At 44.2% G+C, this 25700-nt stretch overlaps 1 protein-coding gene across 1 annotated transcript in view; it reads right to left on the bottom strand.

Moving 5' to 3' along the window:
• POLR3F (RNA polymerase III subunit F) overlaps window positions 1-25700 on the bottom strand; it is a 1043854-nt gene that overhangs the window by 285604 nt on the left and 732550 nt on the right. The window contains exon 6 of the mRNA XM_044056984.1: window positions 21879-22022. Coding sequence (XP_043912919.1) covers window positions 21879-22022 — 144 coding nt within the window. The remainder of the gene's footprint in view (window positions 1-21878; window positions 22023-25700) is intronic.

Genomic DNA, 25700 nt, shown 5'->3' with positions numbered 1-25700 from the left:
TGTACAGTATAGGAGGGTCTAGTGCTAGGGTTTATTAGTGCTTGCTATGAGTTTTGAGCAAGTGCTGGGCTGAGAAATGAATGGCTTGAGTGCTTAAGTTGAAAGTTCGTCTAGTTCCAAGGGAAAAATTGAAGAGGATCATTCAGGGATGAAGAGGAATCATTCAAAGATTTCCTCCCAAAACAGAGATGGAAGAGGCCGAGCGCTGAAAGGACCATGTTAGAAACAATAAAAAAATAAACGTCCACACCCTGCCATAAAAAAACACACCAAAAACAAGAGGTCTGCAGTGATCATTTGAACATCTATTGTTATGGTAAGTTTACTTACACAACTTACTACGTTCATTTTATTGATCACGGCTGCAGTAGCCTTAACTATATGGTTAGAGTACTCTAGCTTACATCTGGGATGTGGAAGGAGAGGAGTCCATGAGCCTCTGGAGAATGATCCTAACAACGCCTGACCTAGACCTAGAGAAGGAATCAACCTTATAGTGCTTTGTAAAAGTATGTACACAGGACCAAGTAGCAGCTTCTGGAATACTTCTAGAATCAAATCCTTTCCAAAAAAGCCACAGATGAAGCTAAGACCCTGGTACAGTGGGCCTTCACTCTACCTGGAACAGTTTTGTTCTGGTGAGTATAACAAAAAATAGCCTTGTACAACCATTTGGAAATGCTCTGTTTTAATGCAGGTTATCTCTTCTTACCTTCTCAAGAAATGAATAATTGATCCGAAGATCTGAAAAATTTAAGTTCTTTCAAGATAGTACCAGAGTTGTCTGTGGACATCCAAGGTATGGAATATCCTTTCTCCCCAATATTTAGATTCAGGAAAGAAACATGGAGATAGACAGTTTAGCTTAAAGTAAACTCGTATCACTTTAGGCATAAAAGGAGGATTAGTTCTCAAGGAAACCCTATCCCTATGGAAAATTAGACAGTTGACTTACCTTAAGAGCCTGCAACTCGGATACTATTCTTGCAGAGGTCAGAACTATCAGTAAAACGGTCTTCCATGTTAAGAACCTAAAGACAGCAAAATTAGCTGGTACAAATGGAACAAGTATTAGCTTCTCTAACACAAAATTAAGATCACAAGAAAGTGCCATCGGTTTACTTGCAGGCCTCTTGTGCAAAACCCATTTAAATGGCATTTTGATATTAGACTGCACTGAAAGAGAAAGATATGTGGGCAGACAAGCTGAAATGGCCAGTAAATGAATCTTGACAGGGGAAAAAGAAGAAAGGCCACAGGGTTGTAACACACAAATATTATAAAACTAGAGAACAACTAGCCCCAAATGGGTCTTGGTTATGTTGTTGGCACCAACCAGAAATACTTCTTCCATTTGTTACTATATGATTTTCTAGTAACAGGCTTTCTTATCTCCATAAGTACCTGCTTTACGTCCTCACTAGAAGTGCCTAAAGGAATCAAAATCCATCATCCAGACAGTCAACTGAAGTTGATTGATGTTGGGGTGCATCACACATCCCTGCTCTTGTGTGAGGAGATCCAGTCAGTGAGGAAGCTTGTGGTAATTGCCCCTGGCCATTTCCAAAAGAAGAGAAACTACAGTCACTTGGGCCAGAAGGGAGTCACCACTATAAACTTGGGGGATTCCTTGTGAATCTTCAGAAGTACCTTGGATATTAATGGAAAGGTTGGAAAAAGCATAATGGAACAATCCTCTACAACAGAAAGAAAAGGCAATGGTCTTCCAGGCCTTCTTGCATGGTGTCTTGGAACGGAATCTTGTCAGTTGACTGTTCTGTGAGGAGGCAAACAGAACTACTTGAGGAACGTCCCACAGATGGATCAAATCTTGGAAGACCCCCAATCTAGTTTCCATTCATGAAGGTCTGCTCTGGTCCTACTCGGTTTGTCTGCCACACAGTTTTGCTCTAATGAAACATAGGATGCCTGTTGAGCGAGACTGTGATGTAAAGCTATATTGCAAGCTAATATGGCTAGTCTGCTAAAGGTGGTACGACCTGGTTCCCCCCTTCTTGTTGATGGACCACATAACTGTGGTATTGTTACAACTGGAAGGGTCCTGGGGACCATAGAGGATTCAGCCATTTGAGTGCCTTGCTCAGGGCAAGCATCTCTTCGATATTTAAGTGCCTGTGTCTGAACTTGATGTCTCATACACTAGAACTGGTCTGCAAGCATTTTCTTTCCTTGGCACTAAGAACATCCTTGAATAAAAACCCTTCCCCACCCTGGAAGAAGGAAAGTACAGTTGTGTACACTTACCATAAATGTACATGTTCGAGTGCATTCACTGTTGCAGTCATTACAATTGGGTTATCCTGCTGAGAGGCTACCCTCAATCAGCCTGAATTAGTCCTGGTCTAGCGTCGGTTGTTGTCGCCTCTTCCCTGACGTCAGGGCATCAGGGGTATAAAAGATGCAGCCGACGCCATTTTCTTCAGTTTTTCTTGCCCCAGATGTCAGCTGCCCCCAAATGGGTAGGCTAAAAATATGTTAATAAAACATACATGCACAAAAGTAAATTTTACCTTCATCTACAAGCAAATACACCACATAGGTTGTATAGATTAGAGAAGTACAGATAAGTTCCAGCAGAAATAAGGGGGATGGCGGGTGGGTAACCTGGACTGCAACAGTGAATACACTCAAACATCTACATTTATGGTAAGTGTACACAACTGTACTATGTTCTTCGTGTTTCACTGTTGCAGTCATTAGAACTGGGTTGAATCCCAAAGCCATGGTTGGGAGGCCGGAGCTAAATAGCATTAGGAACGGCTATGAGGCCCTGCAGAACTGCAGTGGCAAAGCCTGCCCTGGATTTAGAGTAGAGTGGTAGATGATAGTGCTTTGTAAAGGTGTGCACTGAACTCCAGGTAGCAGTCTCTAAAATGTCTTTGGTTGGTACTCCCCTGAGGAAGGCTGCAGAAGTGGCTGCTGCTCTGGTGGAATGTGGCCTAATGCCCTTAGGCACTGACTTGCCATGTTGTGAATAGCAGAAACGAATGCAGTGGCCTATCCACTTTGAAATGGTCTGCTTTGAGATAGCCCTTCTTTGTGGTCCTGCAGCATATACCACTAGTAATTGATCTGTCTTTCTGAAAACTTTGGTTCTGTCCAAGTAGAATCGAAACTGTCTGTGTATGACCAAAGAATGCAGAATTCTCTCCCCCTTGTTCTGTGGATTTGGATAAAAGGTTGGCAGATGAATAGTTTGGTTAAGGGCCACACCGGACACTACCTTAGGCATAAATGTCGTGTTTGTCCTCAGAGAAACCCTGTCTGGATAAAAAATTATAAAAGGTTCCACAACCATGAGTGCCTGTAGCTCTGAAACTCGTTCTGCAGAAGTTATTGCTAGGAGCAGAGCTGTTTTCCAAGATAAAAACTTTATATCAGCTGTAGCGGCTGGCTCAAAAGGAGGCAGGGTGAGTTTTTCCAAGACATAGTTGACGTTCCATGCAGGTATTGGTGATCTCATTGGAGGTCTTAAGTTTTTGGCTCCTCTGAGGTACTGCCTTAACAAGGGATGAGAAAAAATTGGTGGCTCTGTATTGTAATGAGCAGAAATGGCGGAGGCATGAATTTTAATTGATGAAAAGGATAGGCCTTTGTCCAGAATCTCAGTTAAGTACTGCAAAATCTGAGGAATATTTGGTACAGCTGTGTCAATCCCTTGTGCCTGGTTCCAAGCACAGAATCTTTTCCATTTTCCAGAATAAGATTTTCTAGTACTAGGCCTTCTGGCCCCCAAAATGACTTCCATCACAGCTTTAATGAGAGGTGCGTTTTGTATGACTACATTATCTGCCATGCTGCCAGATTTAAGGTTTTGAGTTGGCTGTGCAGGATCTGATTGCTTTGTTGCGACAGTAGATGAGGTATATGAGGTAAGGTCCAAGCCGGGCATTGAGACAAGTTCCTTAGGATTGGATACCAGTACTGGCGTGGCCAGTCTGGGGCAATCAGTATCATCTTTGACTTCTCTTGTCTGACCTTTAAAGGTAGCTTGGGGAGGAGAGACAGTGGAGGAAAGGCATATATTGTTAAGTTTTTCCAGCTGAAAGATAGGGCATCCACTTTCCATGCTTGTCTGTGATACGTCCTTCTGCAGAATCTTTTTAGTTGGTAGTTGTGAGGAGAGGCAAATAGATCTATATCCGGGCATCCCCATTTCCTTGTTATCATGCTGAAGACTTGTGGGTCCAATTTCCACTCGTGGGGATCCGTGAAGTTTCTGCTTAGTTCATCTGCCAGAGTATTTATCTTTCCTGGCAGGAATTGTGCCTGCATATGTACTTGGTAAGTCAATGCCGTGTCCCACAAAGTCATGGCTAGCCTGAAAAGGGGGTAAGAATGAGTGCCTCCCTGCTTGTTTATATACCACATGACCGTGGTGTTGTCTGTCTTTATCAGTAGTTGTCCCGGATGAAGTAGGTCCTTGAAGGCTGTCAGGGCATTCTGAACAGCTAGCATCTCTTTTTGATTGATATGTAGATGCATTTGGTTTGCAGACCATGTGCCTTGAATACAAATTCCTGCCATGTGGGCCCCCCAGGCATAATCTGATGCATCCGTTGTTAATGTCTGCCTGGCTGGGGGTAAAGTGAATGGCTGTCCCTTGTTCTGGTGACAAGCCTTCGCCCACCATAGAAACTCCTGTTGCAGGCAGGGAATGAGAGTAATCCTTGTTTCCAGGCTGTGGCAATGTTGAGTCCAAACACTTTTTAGGTACCACTGAAGTTTCCTCATGTGCAGCCTTGCATATGGAATTAGTAGAATGCAGGATGCCATGAAGCCCAAAGCCTGCAGAATTTTTCTTGCAGATAACTGGTCCTTTGTTGCCAACATTTTGAAATAGGTAGTCAGTTGCCTTTGTTTGTCTGGCGTGAGATAAGCCATCTGGGCAGTTGTATTTAAGCTTGCACCCAGGAATATTATCTCTTGGGAGGGTACTAGTTTTGATTTCTTTTTGTTGACTGTGTACCCTAGGCATGTTAAAAATCTCTTTACAAACGCCAGATGCTGCAGTAGAGTGTCCCTGTTCTCTGCTTGAATGAGGCAGTTGTCCAAGTAAGGATATATTTGTATTCCTCTTTGTCTGCAGAATGCAATTACTGGTGCCAGGCACTTTGTAAAGACCCTGGGCGCAGTAGATAAGCCAAAGGGCAGTGCAGAGAATTGGTAATGCATTGGGCCAGCTTTGAATCTGAAGTATCTTCTGCATGTTTGTCTGACTGGGACATGCAGGTATGCCTCTTTTAGGTCAAAAGTCACAAGCCAAGCCTTCTTGCCCAGCATGGGCAGAAGCTGCTGTAGAGTCAACATTTTGAATTTTGGTATATCCAGGTATGTGTTTAGAATAGATAGGTCCAGTATTGGTCTCCAGGCCTTGTCCTTTCTTGGTACCAAGAACAGTCTTGAATAAAATCCTTGTCCCTGCTCTTGCTCTGGTACTTGTTGAATTGCCCCCATGTCCATGAGGGATGAGACTTGTTTTTGTGCCTCTGCCCATTGATGTCTTGGCAGGTTTGGCCAACCGTTTGCCCTTGGCAGGGTATGGAAGTGAAACTTGTAGCCTTGCGACACTATGTCTAGGACCCATTTGTCCTGGGTTATTATGTGCCAATTTTGAGAAAAAAGTGCTAGTTTTCCCCCTAAAGGTGCTGCCAGAAGATAAGTGCTTGGCGCAGGCAGGGGAAAGTCATTGGGACTGTTTCCTGTATGGCTGTGATTTGTCTTCTCCACTTTTGGAGGTAGAAGCACCCCATTGTTTAGACCTGTACGAACCTTGGGGCTGGGATCTGCCTGTAGGGCATCTGGATCTGCCCCTTTGTGGCCTGACACTGGAAAGGACCAATTCTTTGTAGGCCAATGTCTACTAAATCTTGGAGGCTGTACCTGTAAGAAATCCTTAACCGTTTGCATAGACTTAGCTTTGTCCTCCATTTTCTTTAACATCTCTTCTGCCTTAACACCAAACAAGGTATCATGCTGTAATGGAGCATCTAATAATTTTGCTTTGACATGATCAGGCAAATTTTGTTCCTTTAACCAAGCATGCCTCCTAATGACAGAACCCGTAACAGCGGCCCTGCAGGAGGCCTCCAGAGAATCAAAACCACATTGCAAAGTATGTTTTCCAACTTGTTCAGCTGCATGCAATAAATCCTGCATTTCCTTGTTTTCTGCACATTCAGAATTTATCAACATTTTCTGTTTAAGCAGTGACATGATATATTGCTGATATTTGAGCATATGAAACTGGCAATTTAAGGCCCTTATAGCCAAGGTAGCAGAAGTGTCAATCTTTTTTCCCCATATGTCCAGTGCCCTAGAATCTTTGTCAGATGGGGTAGGGTTTTTTGCAGTGGAAGCCTTGATCCCTTTGGGACCCTGAGAGATAGTTTCTGGGTCTGCAGCAGGGTTTTTGAAAAGGAATTTATGAGAGTCAGGAACCCTGTGGTATCTGTCTGGCTTAACAGGAGCCGCAGGTAAGGAGTCAGGGGTCAGACTAGACTCTGAAAAGACATCCCCTACAATGTCTAACAGAGGTGGAATAGCTTGGGGCCTGTGTTTAGGTAGTAAAAGGAAGTCTCTTGAGCCTTTTCTTAGATTCTGAAAAATCCTGACTTTCCCAGTGGAAATGCTCCCTCATGGTATGCAAGGTTTCCCCAAAACAGTAGTCCTCAGGAGGAGAGGCTGAAGGGATAGATTCTTCAGCATCAGAATCCTCACAGGGCAGAAGTGAGTATTCCTGATCAGAAGAGGAATCAGATGAAATGGAAACCTGATCTGAAGATTCATAGTCGGTCTCTTATCTAGGCCTTTTATCAGGAGGGGGGATGGGAACCCCTGATCTAAGTAATTAAGTCTTCGGCCATTTTGAGCATCTGTTTTTTGGGCATGGAAGCCTGTCCATGCGGCTGTTGTACTTGTTTCTTTATCTTTAAAGGTGCTTTAGTCTTTGCCTTTGAAGCTGAAGTCGTTTTAATGTATAATTGAGTAGGTCTGAAAACACCCTCAGAAGCCGATGCCTGCTCAGCGGCTCTGGACCCATCTGAGGGAATAGTATCCGAGGGTCCAATACCTTGAGTTTCCAGTGGCCTAGTCGACTCCATGTGGGAGTCGGTAGCGGCCTGCGGCTCAAAAGTAGCGGGCGTCAGGGGCTACGAATGCACCTCACTGAGAACCGGTGAACCGGCAACTGGCTTAGAAGAAGCCTCGTCATTGGTTTTGGACCTCGGTTGCCTGTCCTTTTCTTTTTCTTTGCATTTCGTGTGAATTCCGGTAGTTGGATGGCTATCCAACGACACTGTATAATTAAATTTTCTGCCAAAATAGTGTAATGCAAAATCGTACCGACGCTTAATAGTGTGTTGGTTAAATCTAGCACAAAACCGACAGCTAGCAACGCCGTGGTCTGGGCCTAGGCAAGGAATACAGTAAGAATGAAAGTCCTTATGAGGTATTTGCTTCCCACAAGAAATACAATTATTAACTTTTTCTGACATCAGACTGGAGCAAGAAAAAGGTTTCCCCAACGGGGTACTTAGCTTTTAAAGAAGACTTCGGATCTCAAATTCGTACACGAAAATCTCAGGAGTCGGCCGACCGGCATTTGCGAACTGCTTCTGCTTCGGGCACCATGCAGCAAGAAAGACTGAAGAAAATGGTGTCGGCTGCATCTTTTATACCCCTGACGTCAGGGAAGAGGCGACAGTAACCGATGCCGGACCAGGACGTTGGAATTCAGGCCGACTGAGGGTAGCCTGCCAGCAGGATAACCCAATTGTAATGACTGTAACAGTGAAACACGAAGAACATCTGGCTCTATTACTCCTTGGGACAGCATGAGATGAAGAACTGGTGGAAACAAAAAAAGAGTTTGACCTGGAGGACAAGGAATGACCCCCTGGAAAGAAAGACTTTCCTCCCACTGCCATCTGTAACGTTGATGAATGATCTTCAGAACCCATTTGTCTGAAACTATCTATTGCCATGGACAGAAATAGAGATTCAGACTTTCTGGAAGAAAAATAGGGCCAGGGCGGGAGGGGTTCATAATGTCTCTTGAACAGTCCTCCAGATTTGTTAGACTGTCCTTGGTTTTTGGAGGTTTGAGGCTTCTTTTTGAAACCCCCTTGCCATTTCTTCTTAAAATTCTGGTTACCTGTATTTTACTGGGACAGTTTATTCATCCAGCTTTGGCAAAAAACAGAACAGTTAAAGAATCCCTTACAAAATTTGGAAAAGAAAGGCTGAAAAATCTTATCCCTGGATCAACATAAACCTTTCATCACACTTTCTGATTACTTCTGCAGCAGGCGGTCCAAAAAAGTACAGTTTTGTACCTACCATAAATGTAGATGTTCGAAGATCCACATTGCTGCAGTCCTTACACTTGGGTAGTCCGCTGTCCTCGGTCGGCCCGAATATCAAAGTATTAGGTTGACGTCGGTCAAGGCGCTTAAGACTGACATCAGGACGTCAGGGTACAAATGCGCATGACCGACGTCATATCCTCAGTCTTTTCTTGCCCCAGATGTCAGAAGACCCTAAACAGAAAGGTCAAAACCAAAAGACAGCAAAAAACAACCAACCACCCTTGTACTAACCATATGTACAATATATACAATATTCACAATATGTACAACCCAAACCACACAACCGCCTCTAACTACAGAGGGGAAGGAGGGAGGGTAAATTGGACTGCAGCAATGTGGATCTTGAACATCTACATTTATGGTAGGTACAAAACTGTACTATGTTCTTCATCTCACATTGCTGCAGTCCTTACACTTGGGTAGAATCCCAAAGCAGAGATAAGGGAGGATGGCAAAACTATAAAGCAGTAGGAGCTGCCAAAATGCCCTGTAAAATTGCAGTGGCAAAACCAGCCCTCGATTTAGAGTAAAGTGGAAGGTGATAATGCTTAGAGAAAGTATGCACTGAACTCCAAGTAGCTGCCTCCAAAATATCTTTAGTTGCCACCCCTTAAAAAGCTGTAGAAGTGGCAGTAGCCCTAGTGGAATGAGGCCTAATCCCAGCTGGAATCTCCTTGCCATGATGGGAATAACAGAAAGCAATACAAAACCCAATCCACTTAGAAATAGTTTGTTTTGACACAGGCTTGCCCTGAGAACCCAAAGCAAAAGAAACAAATAACTGCTGAGACTGCCTGAACCCTTTAGTTCTGCTCAAATAATATCGCAACTGCCTGTGTATATCCAAAGTGTGCAAAATCTTTTCCCTTTATTTTGGGGGTTTGCATAAAAAGTAGGCAAATGAATAGTTTGGTTTAAAGCCACACTAGAAACCACTTTAGGCATAAAGGAAGGATTAGTGCAAAGATACCCTATCCTTATGGAAAATTAAGAAAGGCTCAACTGCCATAAGGGCCTGTAATTCAGAAACCCTTCTTGCAGAGGTAATGGCCAACAAAAAGCAGTCTTCCATGATAAATATTTCAACTCAGCAGTAGCTGCAGGCTCAAAAGGTTGTAGAGTGAGTTTCTCCAACACAAAATTGAGATCCCAAGCAGGAGTAGGAGCTCTCCGTGGGGTCTTATATTCTTTGCCCCTCTAAGGAATTGCTTAAACAAAGGATGAGAAAACAATGGTGGGTCACAGTCATAGTGAGCAGAAATTGCTGCAGCATGAACCTTAATACAAGAGAAGGACAAACCTTTGTCCAGTAACTCAGTAAGATATTGAAGAGCCACACTTAAATTAGGCTTAGAAACATCAAATTCCTTTGCTGTACTCCAAAATAAAAATCTCTTCCATTTATCTGCGTACACTTTCCTTGTACTAGGCCTTCTGGCCTCCAAAATAACATTCAAAACTTGCTGTGGAAGCTGAGACCCTCCAGGGTTTAAAACAGAATATGCCAGGCTGTCAGGTGAAGAGAGTGAAGTTTGACATTGAGTAAATGACTGTTCTCCTGAGACAGCAGGTGTGGAATCGAAGGCAAAGGCCATGGAGGCTCCCGTACCAGACTTCTCAGTAATGGGTACCCAGTGCTGTCGAGGCCAATCTGGAGCTATTAAAATCATCTTTGGCTTGTCCTGTCTGACCTTCAGGAGTACCTTTGGGAGGAGAGGCAGAGGTGGAAAGGCATACACATGAAGATTGCTCCAATTGAATGAAAGAGCATCCACTTTCCAAGCTGTGGGATGAAACCTTTTGTGCAAAACTTTGGCAGCTGGTAGTTTAGTGGAGAAGTGAACAGATCTATGTCTGGAGTTCCCCATGACACTGTCAATTTCTGAAATACATGAGGATCCAATTTCCACTCGTGGGGATCCATAATTTGCCTGCTCAACACATCTGCTAAGGAGTTCTGTGCTCCCGGCAGAAACCTTGCCTGAAGATTTAGCTGTAAACTGAGAGCAGTCTCCCACAAAATCATTGCTTGTCTGCATAGAGGATAAGAATGTGTTCCCCCTTGCTTGTTGATGTACCACATGACAGTTGTGTTGTCTGTTAGAATCAACACCTGCCCTGGAAGAAGTAAATCCTTGAAAGCTATTAATGCAAATTGGACTGCTAACATCTCCTTCAAGTTGATATGTAGATGTTGAAGTCTGGCAGGCCACGTGTCTTGTACCCACTTTCCATTTAGATGAGCTCCCAAGCTTTGTCTGAGGCATCTGTCGCTAGAATCTGACTCGCCTCTGGCGGGTCACAGAGAGTCCCTTGTTTAGGTGACATTCCTGAGCCTACCACAAAATTCCTTTTGAATGCAAGGTATTATTTGAATGACAGTGTCCAAATCTTGGCAGTGCTGTGTCCATACATTTTTGAGATACCATTGTAGCTTCCTCATATGCAGTTTGGCATTGGGAAGCACCAGAATACAAGATGCCATGAACCCCAAGGCTTGAAGGACTGTCCTTGCAGTCAGCCTGGACTGATGAGACAATTGATGGAAGTAAAGAAAGATTCTTTTGTTTGTCCGGGGTCAAAAGGCCATCTGGGATGCTGTATTCAGTCTCACACCCAGAAAGCACATGTCCTGAGAGGGTACTAGACTGGACTTTATTTCGTTCACAGAATACCCCAGGCATCTTAGCACTGCTATCACATACTGCAAATGATGAAGAAGTTCGTCCTTTCCTTGGGCCAGAATCAGGCAATCGTCCAAATAAGGATAGATCTGTATTCCTCTTAGCCTGAAGAAAGCTATCACTGGAGCCAGAACCTTCGTGAACACTCTGGGCAGTAGATAAGCCAAAGGGCAATGCAGAGAACTGATAATGAGAAGTCCCAGCTCAAAACGCAGATACTTCCTGCAACTTAGCCTGATAGGAACATGAAGGTAAGCCTCCTTGAGATCCAGAGTCACCATCCAGTGATCTTTGCCCAGCAGAGGTAAAAGCTGTTGTAACGTCAACATTTTGAACTTGGGAATGTCCAGATAAGTGTTGAGGATAGATAAATCCAAAATTGGTCTCCACGTGTTCCCCTTCTTTGGTACTAGGAACAGGCGAGAATAAAATCCTAGGCCCACTTCTGGCAGAGGGACCGGTTGTATGGCCCCTATTTGGAGCAGCAGAGAAATTTGCTTGTGAGCCTCTAGTCTTTGCTGAGGAGGAACGTCCGGCATGCCTTTGAAAGGAAGCAAGGTATGGAAATAAAACCTGTAACCTTGGTGTATGATATCCAATACCCATCTGTCTTGGGTAATCAAACTCCAATTTTCTCTGAAGAGTGCCAACCTTCCTCCCAAAGGTGCTGCCAGGCAAGAAGGATCTGGCAGCTGAAAAGGTAGGTCATTGGGCCTGTTTACGAAAGGACTGGCCCCTGCCCTCACCTGAAGATTGTGCAGGAGAACTCCCTGTTCTAGGTCTGAAGGAGCTCTGAGCTCTGCCCTACCACGTCTAGATCTACCCCTAGACTGTGAATCATAAGAAGGGTATGTCCACCCCTTAGCAGGCCAATTCCTACTAAACTTGGAGGCTGGACTTGCAAAAATCTTTAACAGTCTGCATAGACTTAGCCTTGTCTTCCATTTTCTTCAAGACTGACTCAACAGGTGAACCAAACAACACATCAGACTGTAAAGGAGCATCCAAAATCCTCGTCTTAACATGTTCAGATAAATTCTGATCCCTCAGCCAGGCGTGCCTGCGAAGAACTGACCCAGTGGCAGCCACCCTAGACGAGGCCTGTACAGCATCAAAACCACATTGTAAAGAATGCTTACCCACCTGTTCAGAGACATGTACTAAATCTTGTAATTCCTTACACTCAATGCCTTCCGCCAGAGCATCTACCTTAGACTTCAGTTGAGAAAGAAGATAGTTCTGATATTTCAACATGTGAAACTGGCAATTCAAAGCCCTCATAGCTAAGGTGGAAGAAGTATAGACTTTCTTTCCCCATCTATCCAAAGCTCTGGCCTCTTTATCTGGAGGAACCGGATTTTTACAACAGAGGCCTTGACACCCTTAGGTCCCTGACTAACAGTTTCTGGGTCCGCCCTAGGACTCTTATAAAGATATTTGTGAGCCTCAGGCACCCTATAATACCTATCCGGTTTAACAGGAGCAGGAGGCAAAGAATCAGGATTAAGAGAAGCCTCTGCAAACACATCTTCCACAACATCCAGAACAGGAGGTATAGCCAAAGGCCTATGCTGGGGTAAAAGCAAAACTCCTAAGCCTTTTCCTGGAATCAGAGAAGTCCTGACCTTCCCACTTAAAATGTTCCCTCATGGAATGAAGAGTCTCTGAAAAAGAAAAATCCTCTGGAGGAGAAGCAGAAGGGGTCGAATCATCTGCATCAGAATCAGAATAAGGAGAATACTCCTGCAAGTCTTCAGCCGAAGACTCTGAAACATCTGAAGGCTGCTCAAAACTCCCCAACTCTGGTTCCACCCTAGGCCTCTTATGTGGAGGCTGCAAAGAACCTCTAATCAAAGTAATTAAATCTTCTGCCATTTTAAGCATGTGCTTCTTGGGCACAGATCCTGAAGAACTAGGAGTGACACCCACAGAAGCTAAACCTGGCCTGCCTCTGGGAGAAGCCTTAGAAACAGAAGGAGAGGGCCTAACCACCCTAGGAAGGGAGGGGAGTATAGTAACCTGAGAAGCCCCTTCAGCCTGACCTGCCTCCTGAGAGGCCACATCCTGCAATAACAAAGTCTCCCCCTGGGACTCCAGAGAAGCCTCCGTGAACCACGGTTCCACTGACGCCTCTAAAGAACCGGCGTCCGGTACGGACGACTCTTCTTGCCTGGGTTTAGCTGCCTTGTCTTTGCGCTTCTTCGAAGAAGCGGGTGTCGGAGCGTCCGACGGCATCTTATAATTGCACCGCTTCCCAAAGACCAACCTGGCACAATCTAACCTTCGCTTAATAGTGCGCTTATTGAACCTAGCACAAAAGTGACACCCAACAACGTCGTGCTCAGGCCCCAAACAAGGAATACACAAAGTATGATAATCTCTATGCGGTATCTGTTTCCCACAAGAAATACAGTTATTCACTTTTTCTGACATCCGGTAAACCACTGAGGCAAGAAAAAACTAAAATATTCCCCAACGGGGTACTTAGCCAACTTTGACTCGGTCTGAAACTCCGAATTCGAAAAATTTCAGAACGCCGAACGGCACTTGCAACGCTGCTTCTACATCAGACCATGCGGCAAAAAAGACTGAGGATATGACGTCGGTCATGCGCATTTGTACCCTGACGTCCTGATGTCAGTCTTAAGCGCCTTGACCGACGTCAACCTAATACTTTGATATTCGGGCCGACCGAGGACAGCGGACTACCCAAGTGTAAGGACTGCAGCAATGTGAGATGAAGAACATCTACATCCACAGGGGAATTTTTTCCCTTGCCCACTGAGAGGATCCCAACATCCACAAAGGACGTGGCTAACCTCCGGTCTATAGTGGCACTAGGCGTTACACCAGAGGATTTCAGGGTAAAAGATGAGACTTGGCATAATAGTTAAGGCATTTACTTCACAGGCAAGAGGTACATGGTTTGATTCTCAAGGGAAACTCGCTTGGCTTCAAAAAGCCCACAAGGGTGGCTAACCTAATGGCCACAGCAGAGTCGTCCACCTTTAGTAGAGGCAAACTGCTTAGCTTGCTATCATGGCAAAAGCTGTTTGCTTAACTTTTTCGTTCTTTGGGCTAGAAAAAGGACTTACAATGGGACTAGTGGGGGGGACAGCAAATGCAAGTAAAACACACAAGTCTTTAAAAGTCCCTTTTGCACAGAAATACACAATAAAATGCACTTAAAAACACTTTGTCAGCCCCCCAAAAGTAAACTACATACAATTTCTCCGCAGAAAATAAAGGTCCAAGTGAATTTACACAGTTTTTAAACTGACAAGGAAAAATAAAAAGTGCTCCCATTTAACAGTATGATACAGTCTTGCAACAACCCTTTAAAGCACAAAACTCTTAGCTTTAAAATAACTTTCCTGAAGAGGAAAGTGATAAAACACAAACAATATTTAGAAACTGGAAGGTTTTCACCAAAGGTAACTTATCTGCCTGGCAAAGGAAAGTACAGTTGTGTACACCTACCATAAATGTAGATGTTGGAGTGTATTCACTGATGCAGTCATCACACTTGGGTTATCTGTCTCCAGGTAGCTCTGTCGGCCTGAATACCAGAGTCTTGGGATTTCTGCTCCGGTTGCTGTCTCCTCTTCCATGATGTCAGGTCATCAGGGGTATAAAACACGCAGCCAACGCCATTACATCAGTTTTTCTTGCCCCAGATGTCAGGAGTCCCCAAAACAGGAAGCTATTACTTGGTGTGGAACACCTCCAGTAAAAAGTAAATACCCCTGCCATAAAAGATGGCCATAAAGAGGATGGGTAGAAAGGCTAGAGAAAGCCAGGGGGCTGGAGGGAGGGAAACCAGGACTGCAACAGTGAGTACACTCGAACATCTACATTGATGGTAAGTGTACACAACTGTACTATGTTCTTCGTGTTTCACTGGTGCAGTCATCACACTTGGGTTGATTCCCAAAGCTGAGGAAGGGTGGAGGCAATCAAGAAGTGTTAGGGCTGGCTAGCAGGCCTTGTAAGACTGCTGTAGCAAATCCAGCTCTGGATTTAGAAAAAAATAGGTAAGTGGTAATGCTTGGTGAAGGTGTGTACAGAACTCCAGGTTGCAGCTTTCAGGATGTCCCTGGTAGGGACTCTCCTGAGAATCCCCTGAGAAATGCTGTTGAGGATGAAGTAGCTCTAGTAGAATGAGTTCTGATCCCCAGGGGGTAGGTTTTCCATGGTGCTTGTAGCAGAAATGGATGCAGTGTGCTACCCATTTGGAAATGGTTTGCTTTGAAATGGCCTTGCCCTCTGCCCCTGTAGCACAACTGACTAGCAGCTGGTTAGATTTTCTGAAAGGCTTAGTCTTGTCAAGGTAGAACCTGAGCTCTCTGTGCACATCCAAGGAGTGCAGGATCCTTTCCCCTTTATTCTGAGGATTAGGAAAAAAGGTTGGCAAACTGATGGATTGGTTTAAAGCCACAACAGATACCACCTTGGGCATAAAGGAAGGGTTAAGTCCTGAGGGAAATCCTGTCAGCATGGAAAATAATGAAGGGTTCCACCATTAGTGCCTGTAACTCAGACACTCTTCTTGCTGAAGTAATAGTTAGAAGTACGGCTGTTTTCCAAGAGAGGAATTTTAACTCTGCTGAAGCGGCAGGTTCAAAGGGGGGAAGTGTGAGCTTCTCCAGTACAAAGTTAAGGTCCCAGGTCGGAGTGGGAGCTCTCCTAGGGGGCCTTAAATTGTTATCTTCTCAGGAACTGTTTGATGAGAGGGTCAGAAAAGAGAGGAGGCTCAGTATTATAATGAGGTGAGATGGCAGAGGCATGAACCTTAATGGATGAGAAGGATAGGCCTCTGTGAAGCAGCTCTGCTAGGTATCAAGGATTTGAGGTAAGTTGGGCACAGCTGTGTCCTTTCCTTGAGACTGACTCCAAGAACAAAATATTTTCCACTTTTCAGCATAGGATTTCCTAGTACTAGGCCTTATGGCCTCAAGGATGATGTCCAGCACCTGTTTGCTGAGGGATGCTGGTGGTGCATTAAGGGAATAAGCCAGGCTGCAAGGTTTAGGGTTTGCAGCTGTGGATGCAAAATCTGTCCCTCCTGCTGAGACAGCAGGGAAGGTGTGTGATGTAGGTGCCAGGGTGGCACTGGTGTCAGACTGAGTAGGAGTAGGTACCAATGCTGCCGTGGCCAGTCTGGTGCAATAAGGATTGCCCTTGGCCTGTCGTGTTTGATCTTGAGTAGTACTTCTGAGAGGAGGGGCAGAGGAGGAAAGGCATAAATTGAGCGATTTTCCCATGTAAAGGATAGGGCGTCCAACTTCCAGTCTCTGCTGTGAGGGTTCCTGGTGCAAAATTTGCTCAATTGGTGGTTTTGGGGGGAGGCAAAAAGGACCACCTCCGGTGTTCCCCACCTTTGGCTTAGAAGTTGGAATGAGTTGTGTTCCAGTTTCCACTCGTGAGGGTTCAGCAGATTTCTGCTTAAGTCGTCTGCCAGTGAATTTTGCTTGTCTGGTAGGAACTGAGCTTGTAGGTGCACCTGGATGCTCAAGGCTGTGTTCCACAGAGCCATGGCTAACCTGCAGAGTGGTTAAGAATGAGTTCCGCCCTGCTTGTTTATGTACCACATAACTGTGGTGTTGTCTGTCTTTATCAGGAGCTGTCCTGGAAGGATAAGGTATTTGAAGACTGTCAGAGCATTCTGTACAGCTAGCATCTCTTTTTGATTGATATGCAGGGGAATTTGTTCTGGGCTCCATTTGCCTTGAATGCATATGCCTGCCATGTGAGCCCCCATGCATAGTCTGATGCATCTGTTGTCAGGGTTTGGGTGGTGAGGGGGTGAGTGAAAGGAAGTCCCTTATTGTGGTTGATGCTTTTGCCCACACCAAAGGAACTCTGCCCTTAGACAAGGTATGATAAGAATCACTGTTTGCAGGTCCTGAGAATGTTGACACCTGAGACTTTTTAAGTACCACTGAATTTTCCTCATATGCAGTCTTGCATATGGAATTAAAAAAAAAGCAAACAACCTCAGCTCCGGAGTAGGACTGGAACGCCACGTTTAAATGTTGTTTAGTTATTCTGTTCAGCGGTAACGAGTACACCAATACCCTGAGCAAGTGCACCTTTAGCCACCTTTAGCCAAACAAGTTGAAAAATGAAATGATACTGGAATCCAAAACAGTTTAAATGCACAATGACTTTTTTAATAAAGTTCCAAAAACAAATCCACGTAGTGTTAAGCACTTTTCGTTCGGGTAATAACCGAACTTCTTCAGACAGTGGTGGTGCTGCGGTAGCGTTGTCGCCTCACAGTAAGACGTTGTCCTGTTCGATTCTCAGCTAGAGCATCTTCTGTGTTGAGACATGCGTGAATGGGTGTACCTTCGTTGAAGGTTGTGCATCAGGGCCGGCAACTCGGCACGTAAAAATCTACTGCCAATCATTAGTGGACTGCAGTTCCGCTGTGGCGACCCCTAACCGGGAAAAGCCAAAAGACACAACATGAGGCCATGAACCCTAGGACTTGCAGTATTTTCCTTTCAGATAGCTGGGTTTTGTTGGCCATTAGTTTGAAATAGTTTGTCAAATGGACCTGCTTTTCTGGAGTGAGGAATGCTATATGGGAAGTTGTGTTCAAGCTTGCAGCCAGGAATACAATTTGTTGGCTGGGCACCAGTTGTGATTTCTTTTCGTTGATGGTGTATCCCAGTGAAGTTAGAAGTCCTTTTACAAATGCCAGGTGCTGAAATAGCAATTCCTGACTGTCCGCCTGAATCATGCAATTGTCCAAGTATGGGTAGATTTGAATATGTCTCTGCCTGCAGTATGCAATGGCTGGAGCCAGGCATATTGTAAATACTCTGGGCATAGTAGATAAGCCAAAGAGAAGTGCAGAGAACTGAGAAGTGCAGGGAACTGATAGTGCATGGAGCCTGCCCTGAAACGTAGACATTTCCTGTAAGACTCCCTTATGCGGATATGCAGATAAGCTTCTTTTAAGTCTAGGATGACTAACCAGGCATCCTTGGCTAGCATAGGAAGAAGCTGTTGCAGTGTAAGCATTTTGAATTTTGGGACCACCAGAAAGGTGTTGAGAATTGATAGATCCAGGATAGGGCGCCAAGAGCCCTCTTTTCTGGGCACCAAGAACAGTCTGGAGTAGAAACTCTGTCCCCTTTGTTCTACTGAACAGGTTGAACAGCCCTGATATGGAGAAGGGAAAGTACTTGCTTTTGAGCCTCTGCCCACTGGTTTGGAGGAAGGTCTGGCAACCCGCTTGGAGTTGGCAGTGAGTGGAGGTAGAATCTGTACCCCTGGGATACAATGTTTAGAACCCATCGGTCCTAAGTAATGGACATCCAGTTTTTTGCATGAAGGGCGAGTTTTCCTCCTAGGGGCGCAAGTACTTGGGCATGGCTGGGAAGGATAATTGGAAAGTCGTTGTGAACTTTTTCCATATGGGGGTGGCTTATCACTCTCTGGTTTTGAGGTGGAAACATTCCATTGTTTAGATCTCTGAGTATCCTGAAACTGTAGTCTTGGTGGTCTGTTTCCCCTGGGTTTGGACTGAGAAGGCCTGAGAGGGACTGGAAAGGACCAGTTTTTTGAAGGCCAATGCCTACTGAATCTAGGTGGCTGCACCTGTAAGAAATCTTTGACGGTTTGCATACATTTAGCTTTTTCTTCCATCTTTTTAAGAACTTCTTCTGCTTTTGTGCCAAACAAACGCTCCTGATTTAATGGAGCATCTAGTAATTTTGCATTGACATGGTCAGGCAAGGCTTGTTCTTTTAGCCAAGCATGCCTTCTCAGTACAGACCCAGTGACAGCAGCCCTGCTAGATGCTTCTAAGGCATCACAGCCACACTGCAAACTATGTTTGCTAACTTGGTTTGCAGAATGCATTAAAACTCTTGTAAATCTATTTTCTGCACAATCTGGAAGCAACACCATTTTTTGTTTAATTAGTTCCATAATATGTTGCTGGTACTTCAACATGTGAAACTGGCAATTTAAAGCCCTGATGGCAAGAGTTGCAGAGGTATATACCTTCTTACCCCATCTGTCTAAAGCTCTAGAGTCCCTGTCTGAAAGGGTAGGGTTTTGGCAATAGTAGCCTTAATGCCTTTAGGTCCCTGGGAAATGGTCTCTGGATCCACAGTAGGATTCTTAAAGAGAAATTTGAGAGAGTCAGGTACTCTGTAGTACCTGTCCGGTTTTCTAGGAGCTGCTGGTAAGGTGTCAGGAGTAAGACTGGACTCCAAGAAGACATTATCTACAATATCCAAAACAGGGGGTATAGCTAGAGGCCTGTGCTGAGGCAAATCTAAAAATTCCCTGTGTCTCTTTTTGGACTGAGGGTAGTCCTGGCATTCCCAGCAAAAATGCTCTCTTAAGGTATGCAAGATTTCACCAAAAGAAAAATCCTCTGGAGTGGAGGCAGAGGGAATGGACTCCTCTGCATCTGAGTCCTCATAGGTACATAAGGGTATGTTGTGGTGATCAGAAGGATCAGAGTCATCAGACTCCTGGGTCTGTAGAGTCAGAATGAAATACAATTCTTTGTCTTTTGGCAGGGGAAGGCTGGCTTCCCCTAATTAGAGTAATAAGGTCTTCAGCCATTCTAAGCATTTGTTTTTGTGGCCTGGGAGCTTGAGCATGCACTTTGGACATCGGTTTTCCAGGCATAGTGAGAACTCTGGGCCTGAGAAACTCGGTACTTTTAGCTGGAAATGAAGTTGTCGGTTTAATATGAATATTGGTAGCTCGGAATACACCCTCAGAAGCCAGTGCCTGCAGAGCGGCTCCGGACCCATCCAAGGTAGAGATATCCGCAGGTTCCACAGTTGAAGAAGCATCTCGTGGCACACTGGACTCCGAATGGGTCTCAGCAGAGGCTTGTGAATCTGTAGAAGCGGGCATCAGGGCCTGCAAAGGCACCTCACTAAGTACCGGCAGACTGGAGACTAGCTTAGCGGAAGCGTCAACAGCAGTTTTTGACCTATGAGGTCTGTCTCTGTGTTTGTCTTTCCACTTTTTCTGAAGATCGGTAGTCGGATGGCTTACCAAAGCCATTTTGGAATATGGAGAACGAGAGCGAAAGAATTTAGCTATAAAAATAGCCTGACAATGAATGGTTCGGGCGTTAAACAAGGCACAAAACCGACAGTGAGGGATGTTGTGGTCTGGGCCTAAACAGGTGATGCAGTAAGAATGAAAATGTCAGAGATATTTGCTTTCCACAGGCAAGGCAATTGTTACTTTTTTCTGACATCGGTTAGAGCAAGAAAAAAGAATCCCCAATGGGGTACTTAGCTTTAGAAGACTTCAGGTCTGAAACTCGAAAAAACGAAAATTTCAGGTAGCGGCCGACCGGCACTTGCGAACTGCTTCTGCTTCGGGCTCCTTCTCTGCAAGAAAGACTGATGTAATAGTGTCGGCTGCATGTTTTATACCCCTGACGACCAGACGCCATGGAAGAGGCGACAGCAACCGATGCAGAAATCCCAAGACTCTGGTATTCGGGCCGACTGAGGGCTACCTGCAGGCAGATAACCCAAGTGTGACAACTGCAACAGTGAAACACGAAGAACATAAGCACCAAGTCAACCATCGATCCTCAAAATCCTTAAGAGGAGTGAACTTTTTGGTGGCAGTAAAGCTCTGAAGAGCTTGGCATCCAAACTTGTCTTTCAGTCAGCTGAGCTCAAGATGTCTGACAATTTGGGCATATTGAAGATATCCTGAAGGCTTGGAAACTGGTCAACTGTTACAGCCTTGTCAGGATATAACCCATATAAGGCTAAGGCTACTTCAGCCAGGAGTGGCCTTAGGTCAACTGGTGCCCTAGGCAAAAGGGTTCCATGGCACCCCCACCACACCACCCGGTGCCCCCATCCTGGTCTACCTACCCCAATGACTTCAGCAGTGATCAACACGATGATCATCTTGAGTTCTCAACTTCAGTTTTAGTATGCTGGCAGACAGAATGTTGATGCGCTTTCTGAGGTTTGCCTACAGTGCAGTTCCTTTTGACTGATTTGAGGTTCATTGGTAACAATCACCATGGGGATACATGATAAATATCACACACTGGTTAGACAAAATGCAACAATTCAATTTCTTTTAATGAACTCTAGTGCTTTGTTGAAGAGGGTATACTAAATTCAACAAGATCACACAAATGTGAGGTACAGATGCAGTGATGTGGCTAGGGACAAAAAGAGGGAGATAGCATTATTTTTATTTATCTGAGATGACAGACAACAAGACACAATATGCTGAAGATGTGTTTCTGTTTACCCATTTATAATGCGTTCTCTGTTCCTTTGTGATCTTCATTTTTTACATCTCAGCAGACTTTCTATAACTAAAAACTAAGCTATGCACTAACTAAGCCAGAAGCACAAGGTAGAAGCAAGTGGAAGAATGGACAGACGTCAGTATTTCATCCCATTAACTGGCACACACATTTCTATGTTTTCTCAACATACAGCAGACATGCACATGCATCAAAGTTACAACAGGGAGAGGCATAATAGAATACACAGCTTCAGGTTTTTTGTAACAGTAATGATTCTGCATCATTTAACGTCAGATTACAAAACAAATCAAATACTGCTACATCCAGTAACTGCATAGAGGACTTGTCTCACTTGCCAGTTTTGGGCAGCACTGTCAACATGGAAAAGTCATGACCACAGATCCTTTCTCTCTTTACTTATCTCCTGTGGGTCAGACTCAGCTTCTGCATTTTTTTCACAAATTATGCTGTTATGGTGGCTTCTACTTTAGATATCTTTATCAGAAATGAAGAACTGTGGCTGGTTCCTACCTTGTTCTGTAGAAATTTGAAGCACTGTTGATTTAGCACCTCCACAAACTCAGATTCAAAGTCTTGGTCACTATACCATGCTCCACCTGTGACTGACCGGTCAGGCTGAAGGTTATACAACATGTAAACTTTCTTCTTTGAAGCCTGAAAAATGGAAAAAGGACCAGAAACAGGAAATGTTACTTGATGCAAATTTCTACAGAGTTGCCATTTAAAGATATAGTATGTGCTTCAACAGTAAACAATATTTCCATTTATGTCTCTCTAGCAGTCTGAGGGACCCCAGAATATACTATTCCCCTTCAACCATTTTCTGAAGATGATGGTAAAATAAGAAATGCTATCACCTTTATGTTTAAATTGTGTCAGATGTGATATGAGGCAAGAAGGAAGGGTTTATAGAAAAAAACACTTTATTAATGTGAAATGATTATTTTAGGAGACCACCACAAACATGTCTGCAACTTGGAAACTGTTTTCGCTGAGATACTGGCTAAAAAATCATTAGAATTTAAAAAGGAACTTAAAACTTCAGTTCTAATAATATTTCTATTTTCAACAAAAAATCCCAGGAGGAATTACCATTTTGTGGGGAGTGTTGAAACCTCATAAGAAAACTTTTAATAACATAAGGTTGCCAAACTTGGCTTCCTTTGAGGGTAAGTTAATAAATGTAGAGCATTTTAATGAACAACAGAATGACTCTAGGCTGAAGATATGAGTAAGGTAGTCAACAAAGTTAGGCAAGGATCCCTGCAGGGGAGTAAGGCTGCTATCTTGACAGAAAAATGGAAAACCTCATCCATTTTATGAAATGGACTTGCCAGTAGTAGGCCACCTTACCCTACAGGGAATAAGAGCTGTACATTCATCAAATCATTAATTTTCAACCTGTGTGATGTAAGCCATGTAGGCAAGTGTGAAGTGCTATTCCTTGCTGCTGGTGAGTTAGAGAATAGACTTCATTCTCACAGAACTGAGAACCATGGCTATCCTTGCAAACAGGGAGTTATGTCTCAACTCCTGAACTATCTTATCCATAATAATCTTCTAGCCAACACCCACCATGGCTTTAGACCATTCCATAGTACAACCCCAGCCCTCCTCTCCTTCTCTAACGTCATTAACCAACACCGAAACAATAATAAACTTTCCTCTGCTATCTGTCTCGATCTTTCAAAAGCCGTTGATATGGTAAACCACCAAATACTCAAACACTTTGAAATCCATCTCCCTAGAGGACCAGGCCATCCAATGGTTTCAATCATATCTCAGTGGTAGACAACAGACTGTCCTATGGCAGAGCAAACTATCCACCCTTTTACCCATCACCCTCTGAGTACCTCAAGGCTCCATACTAGGTCCATTATTATTTTCCATTTTCATCAATGATTTGTATAAGGTCATCCTAAATGTAACAAGCATTGAATATGCGGATGACTCCACTTTAGTATGCCCAGATACTTTACCTACAGAGTTGCAGACTGTGTCCCAAAATACTTTTAACAGTTGAAAACTGGCTCCTTAACTGTTGTCTAATGTTAAATCCTAATAAAACCAAACTGCTGCTTTTCTCCCCCACTCACAGGTCTGCCTCTATAATCTTTACATTAAAATCCAACAATAGCACCATTATTTCCCCAGATTCCTCAACCAAACTAATAGATAATAACCTTACGTTTGATGTGCATATCAATAAAACTATTAAAACAGTTGATAAAAAACTTGGCTCACTATATAGGATCAAGCCCTTCCCAACGCCTTTAGCCAGAAAGTACAGTTGCATACCTACCATAAATGTAGATGTTCGAGTGTATTCAATATTGCAGTCATTACACTTGGGTTATCCTGCTGGCAGGCTACCCACAGTCAGCCTGAATTCCAAAGTCCTGGTCCGGCATTGGTTGCTGTTGTAGTGCACCAGGGGTATAAAAGATGCAGCCGATGCCATTTTCTTCAGTTTTTCTTGCCCCAGATGTCGGGTGCCCCCAAAAGGGTAGGCTATAAAAATTATGATCATAAAAAAGCATGCACATAACCTTCATCTACAAGCAAATACACCACATAGGTTGTATAGAATAGATAGGTACAGATAAGTCCCAGCAAAGAAAAAGGGGGACGGTGGGAGGGTAACCTGGACTGCAACAGCAAAAACACTCGAACATCTACATTTATGGTAGGTACACAACTGTACTATATTCATCGTGCTTCAGTGTTGCAGTCATTACACTTGGGTTGAATCCCAAAGCTGAGGTTGGGCGGCTGGGCCTAAATAGAGTTTGGAGTGGCTATGAGGCCCTGCAGAACTGCAGTGGCAAAGCCTGCTCTGGATTTAAAGTAGAGAGGTAAATGGTAGTGCTTTGCAAAAGTGTGCACTGAAGTCCATGTTGCAGCCTCCAAAATATCCTTGGTTGGTACTCCTCCGAGGAAGGCTGCTGAAGTGGTTGCTGCTCTGGTAGAATGTGGCCTAATGCCCTTGGGCACTGATGTGCCATGTTGTGAATAGCAGAAACGAATGCAGTGGCCTATCCATTTTGAAATAGTTTGCTTTGAAATGGTTTTTCCTTGGGAACCTGCAGCATATGTCACTAAGAGTTGCTCAGTCTTTCTGAAGGCTTTAGTCTTGTCCAAGTAAAAGCGTAGCTGTCTGTGTATGTCCAAAGTATGCAGAAGTCTCTCCCCCTTATTCTGTGGGTTTGGAAAAAAGGTAGGCAAATGTATGGTTTGGTCAAGAGCCACGCTGGCACTACCTTAGGCATAAATGTCGGGTTTGTCCTTAGAGAAACCCTGTCCTGATGGAAAATAATAAAATGTTTCACAGCCATTAGTGCCTGTAACTCTGAGACTCTTCTTGCTGAAGTTATTGCTAGGAGAAGAGCAGTTTTTCATGACAAGTACTTTATCTCTGCTGTATTGGCTGGTTCAAAAGGAGGCAGTGTGAGTTTTTCCATGACAAAATTGAGGTCCCATGTAGGTACTGGAGCTCTCCTTGGAGGTCTTATGTTTTTGGCCCCTCTGAGAAACTGTCTTAGCAGTGGATGAGAAAAAATAGGTGGGTCTGTATTGTAATGAGCTGAAATGGCAGAGGCATGGATCTTAATTGATGAGAAGGATAGGCCTTTGTCCAGCATCTCAGTTAGGTATTGCAAAATCTGAGGAATATTAGGTTCAAGCGAGTCAATTCCCTGCGCTTGGTTCCAAGCACAGAATCTCTTCCATTTTTCTGCATAAGATTTTCTGGTGCTGGGCCTCCTGGCCTCCAAAATAATACCCATAACTGCTTTAGAGAGAGGTGTGTTCTGAATGATTACATTATCCGCCATGCAGCCAGATTTAGGGTTCTGAGTTGGCTGTGCAGGATCTGATTGTTCTGTTGGGTCAGCAAATGAGGTATTAGAGGCAATGTCCAGGCTGGGCCTTGAGACAAGCTCTTTAGGATTGGGTATCAGTGCTGGCATGGCCAGTCTGGGGCAATCAGTATCATTTTTGGCTTCTCTTGTCTGACCTTTAGGAGTACTTTGGAGAGTAGAGGCAGAGGAGGGAAGGCATATACTGTAAGGGCTTTCCAGCTGAATGAAAGGGCGTCCACTTTCCATGCTTGCTTGTGATAAGTCCAAGTGCAGAATCTCTGTAGCTGGCAGTTGTGAGAGGAGGCGAATAGATCTATGTCTGGGCATCCCCATTTCCCTGTTATCATGTTGAAGATTTGTGGATCCAGTTTCCACTCGTGAGGATCCATGAGGTTTCTGCTTAGTTCGTCTGCCAAAGTATTTGTCTTTCCTGGCAGGAATTATGCTTGCAGATGTACTTGATAAGTCAATG

Source organism: Protopterus annectens, chromosome 1.part2 (assembly GCF_019279795.1).
Source record: "Protopterus annectens isolate FY-2018-M chromosome 1.part2, PAN1.0, whole genome shotgun sequence".
In the NCBI taxonomy this organism is placed as follows: domain Eukaryota; kingdom Metazoa; phylum Chordata; order Ceratodontiformes; family Protopteridae; genus Protopterus; species Protopterus annectens.
Note: the sequence above shows the minus strand (reverse complement) of the source record. Positions and strands in the feature narration are given on the sequence as shown.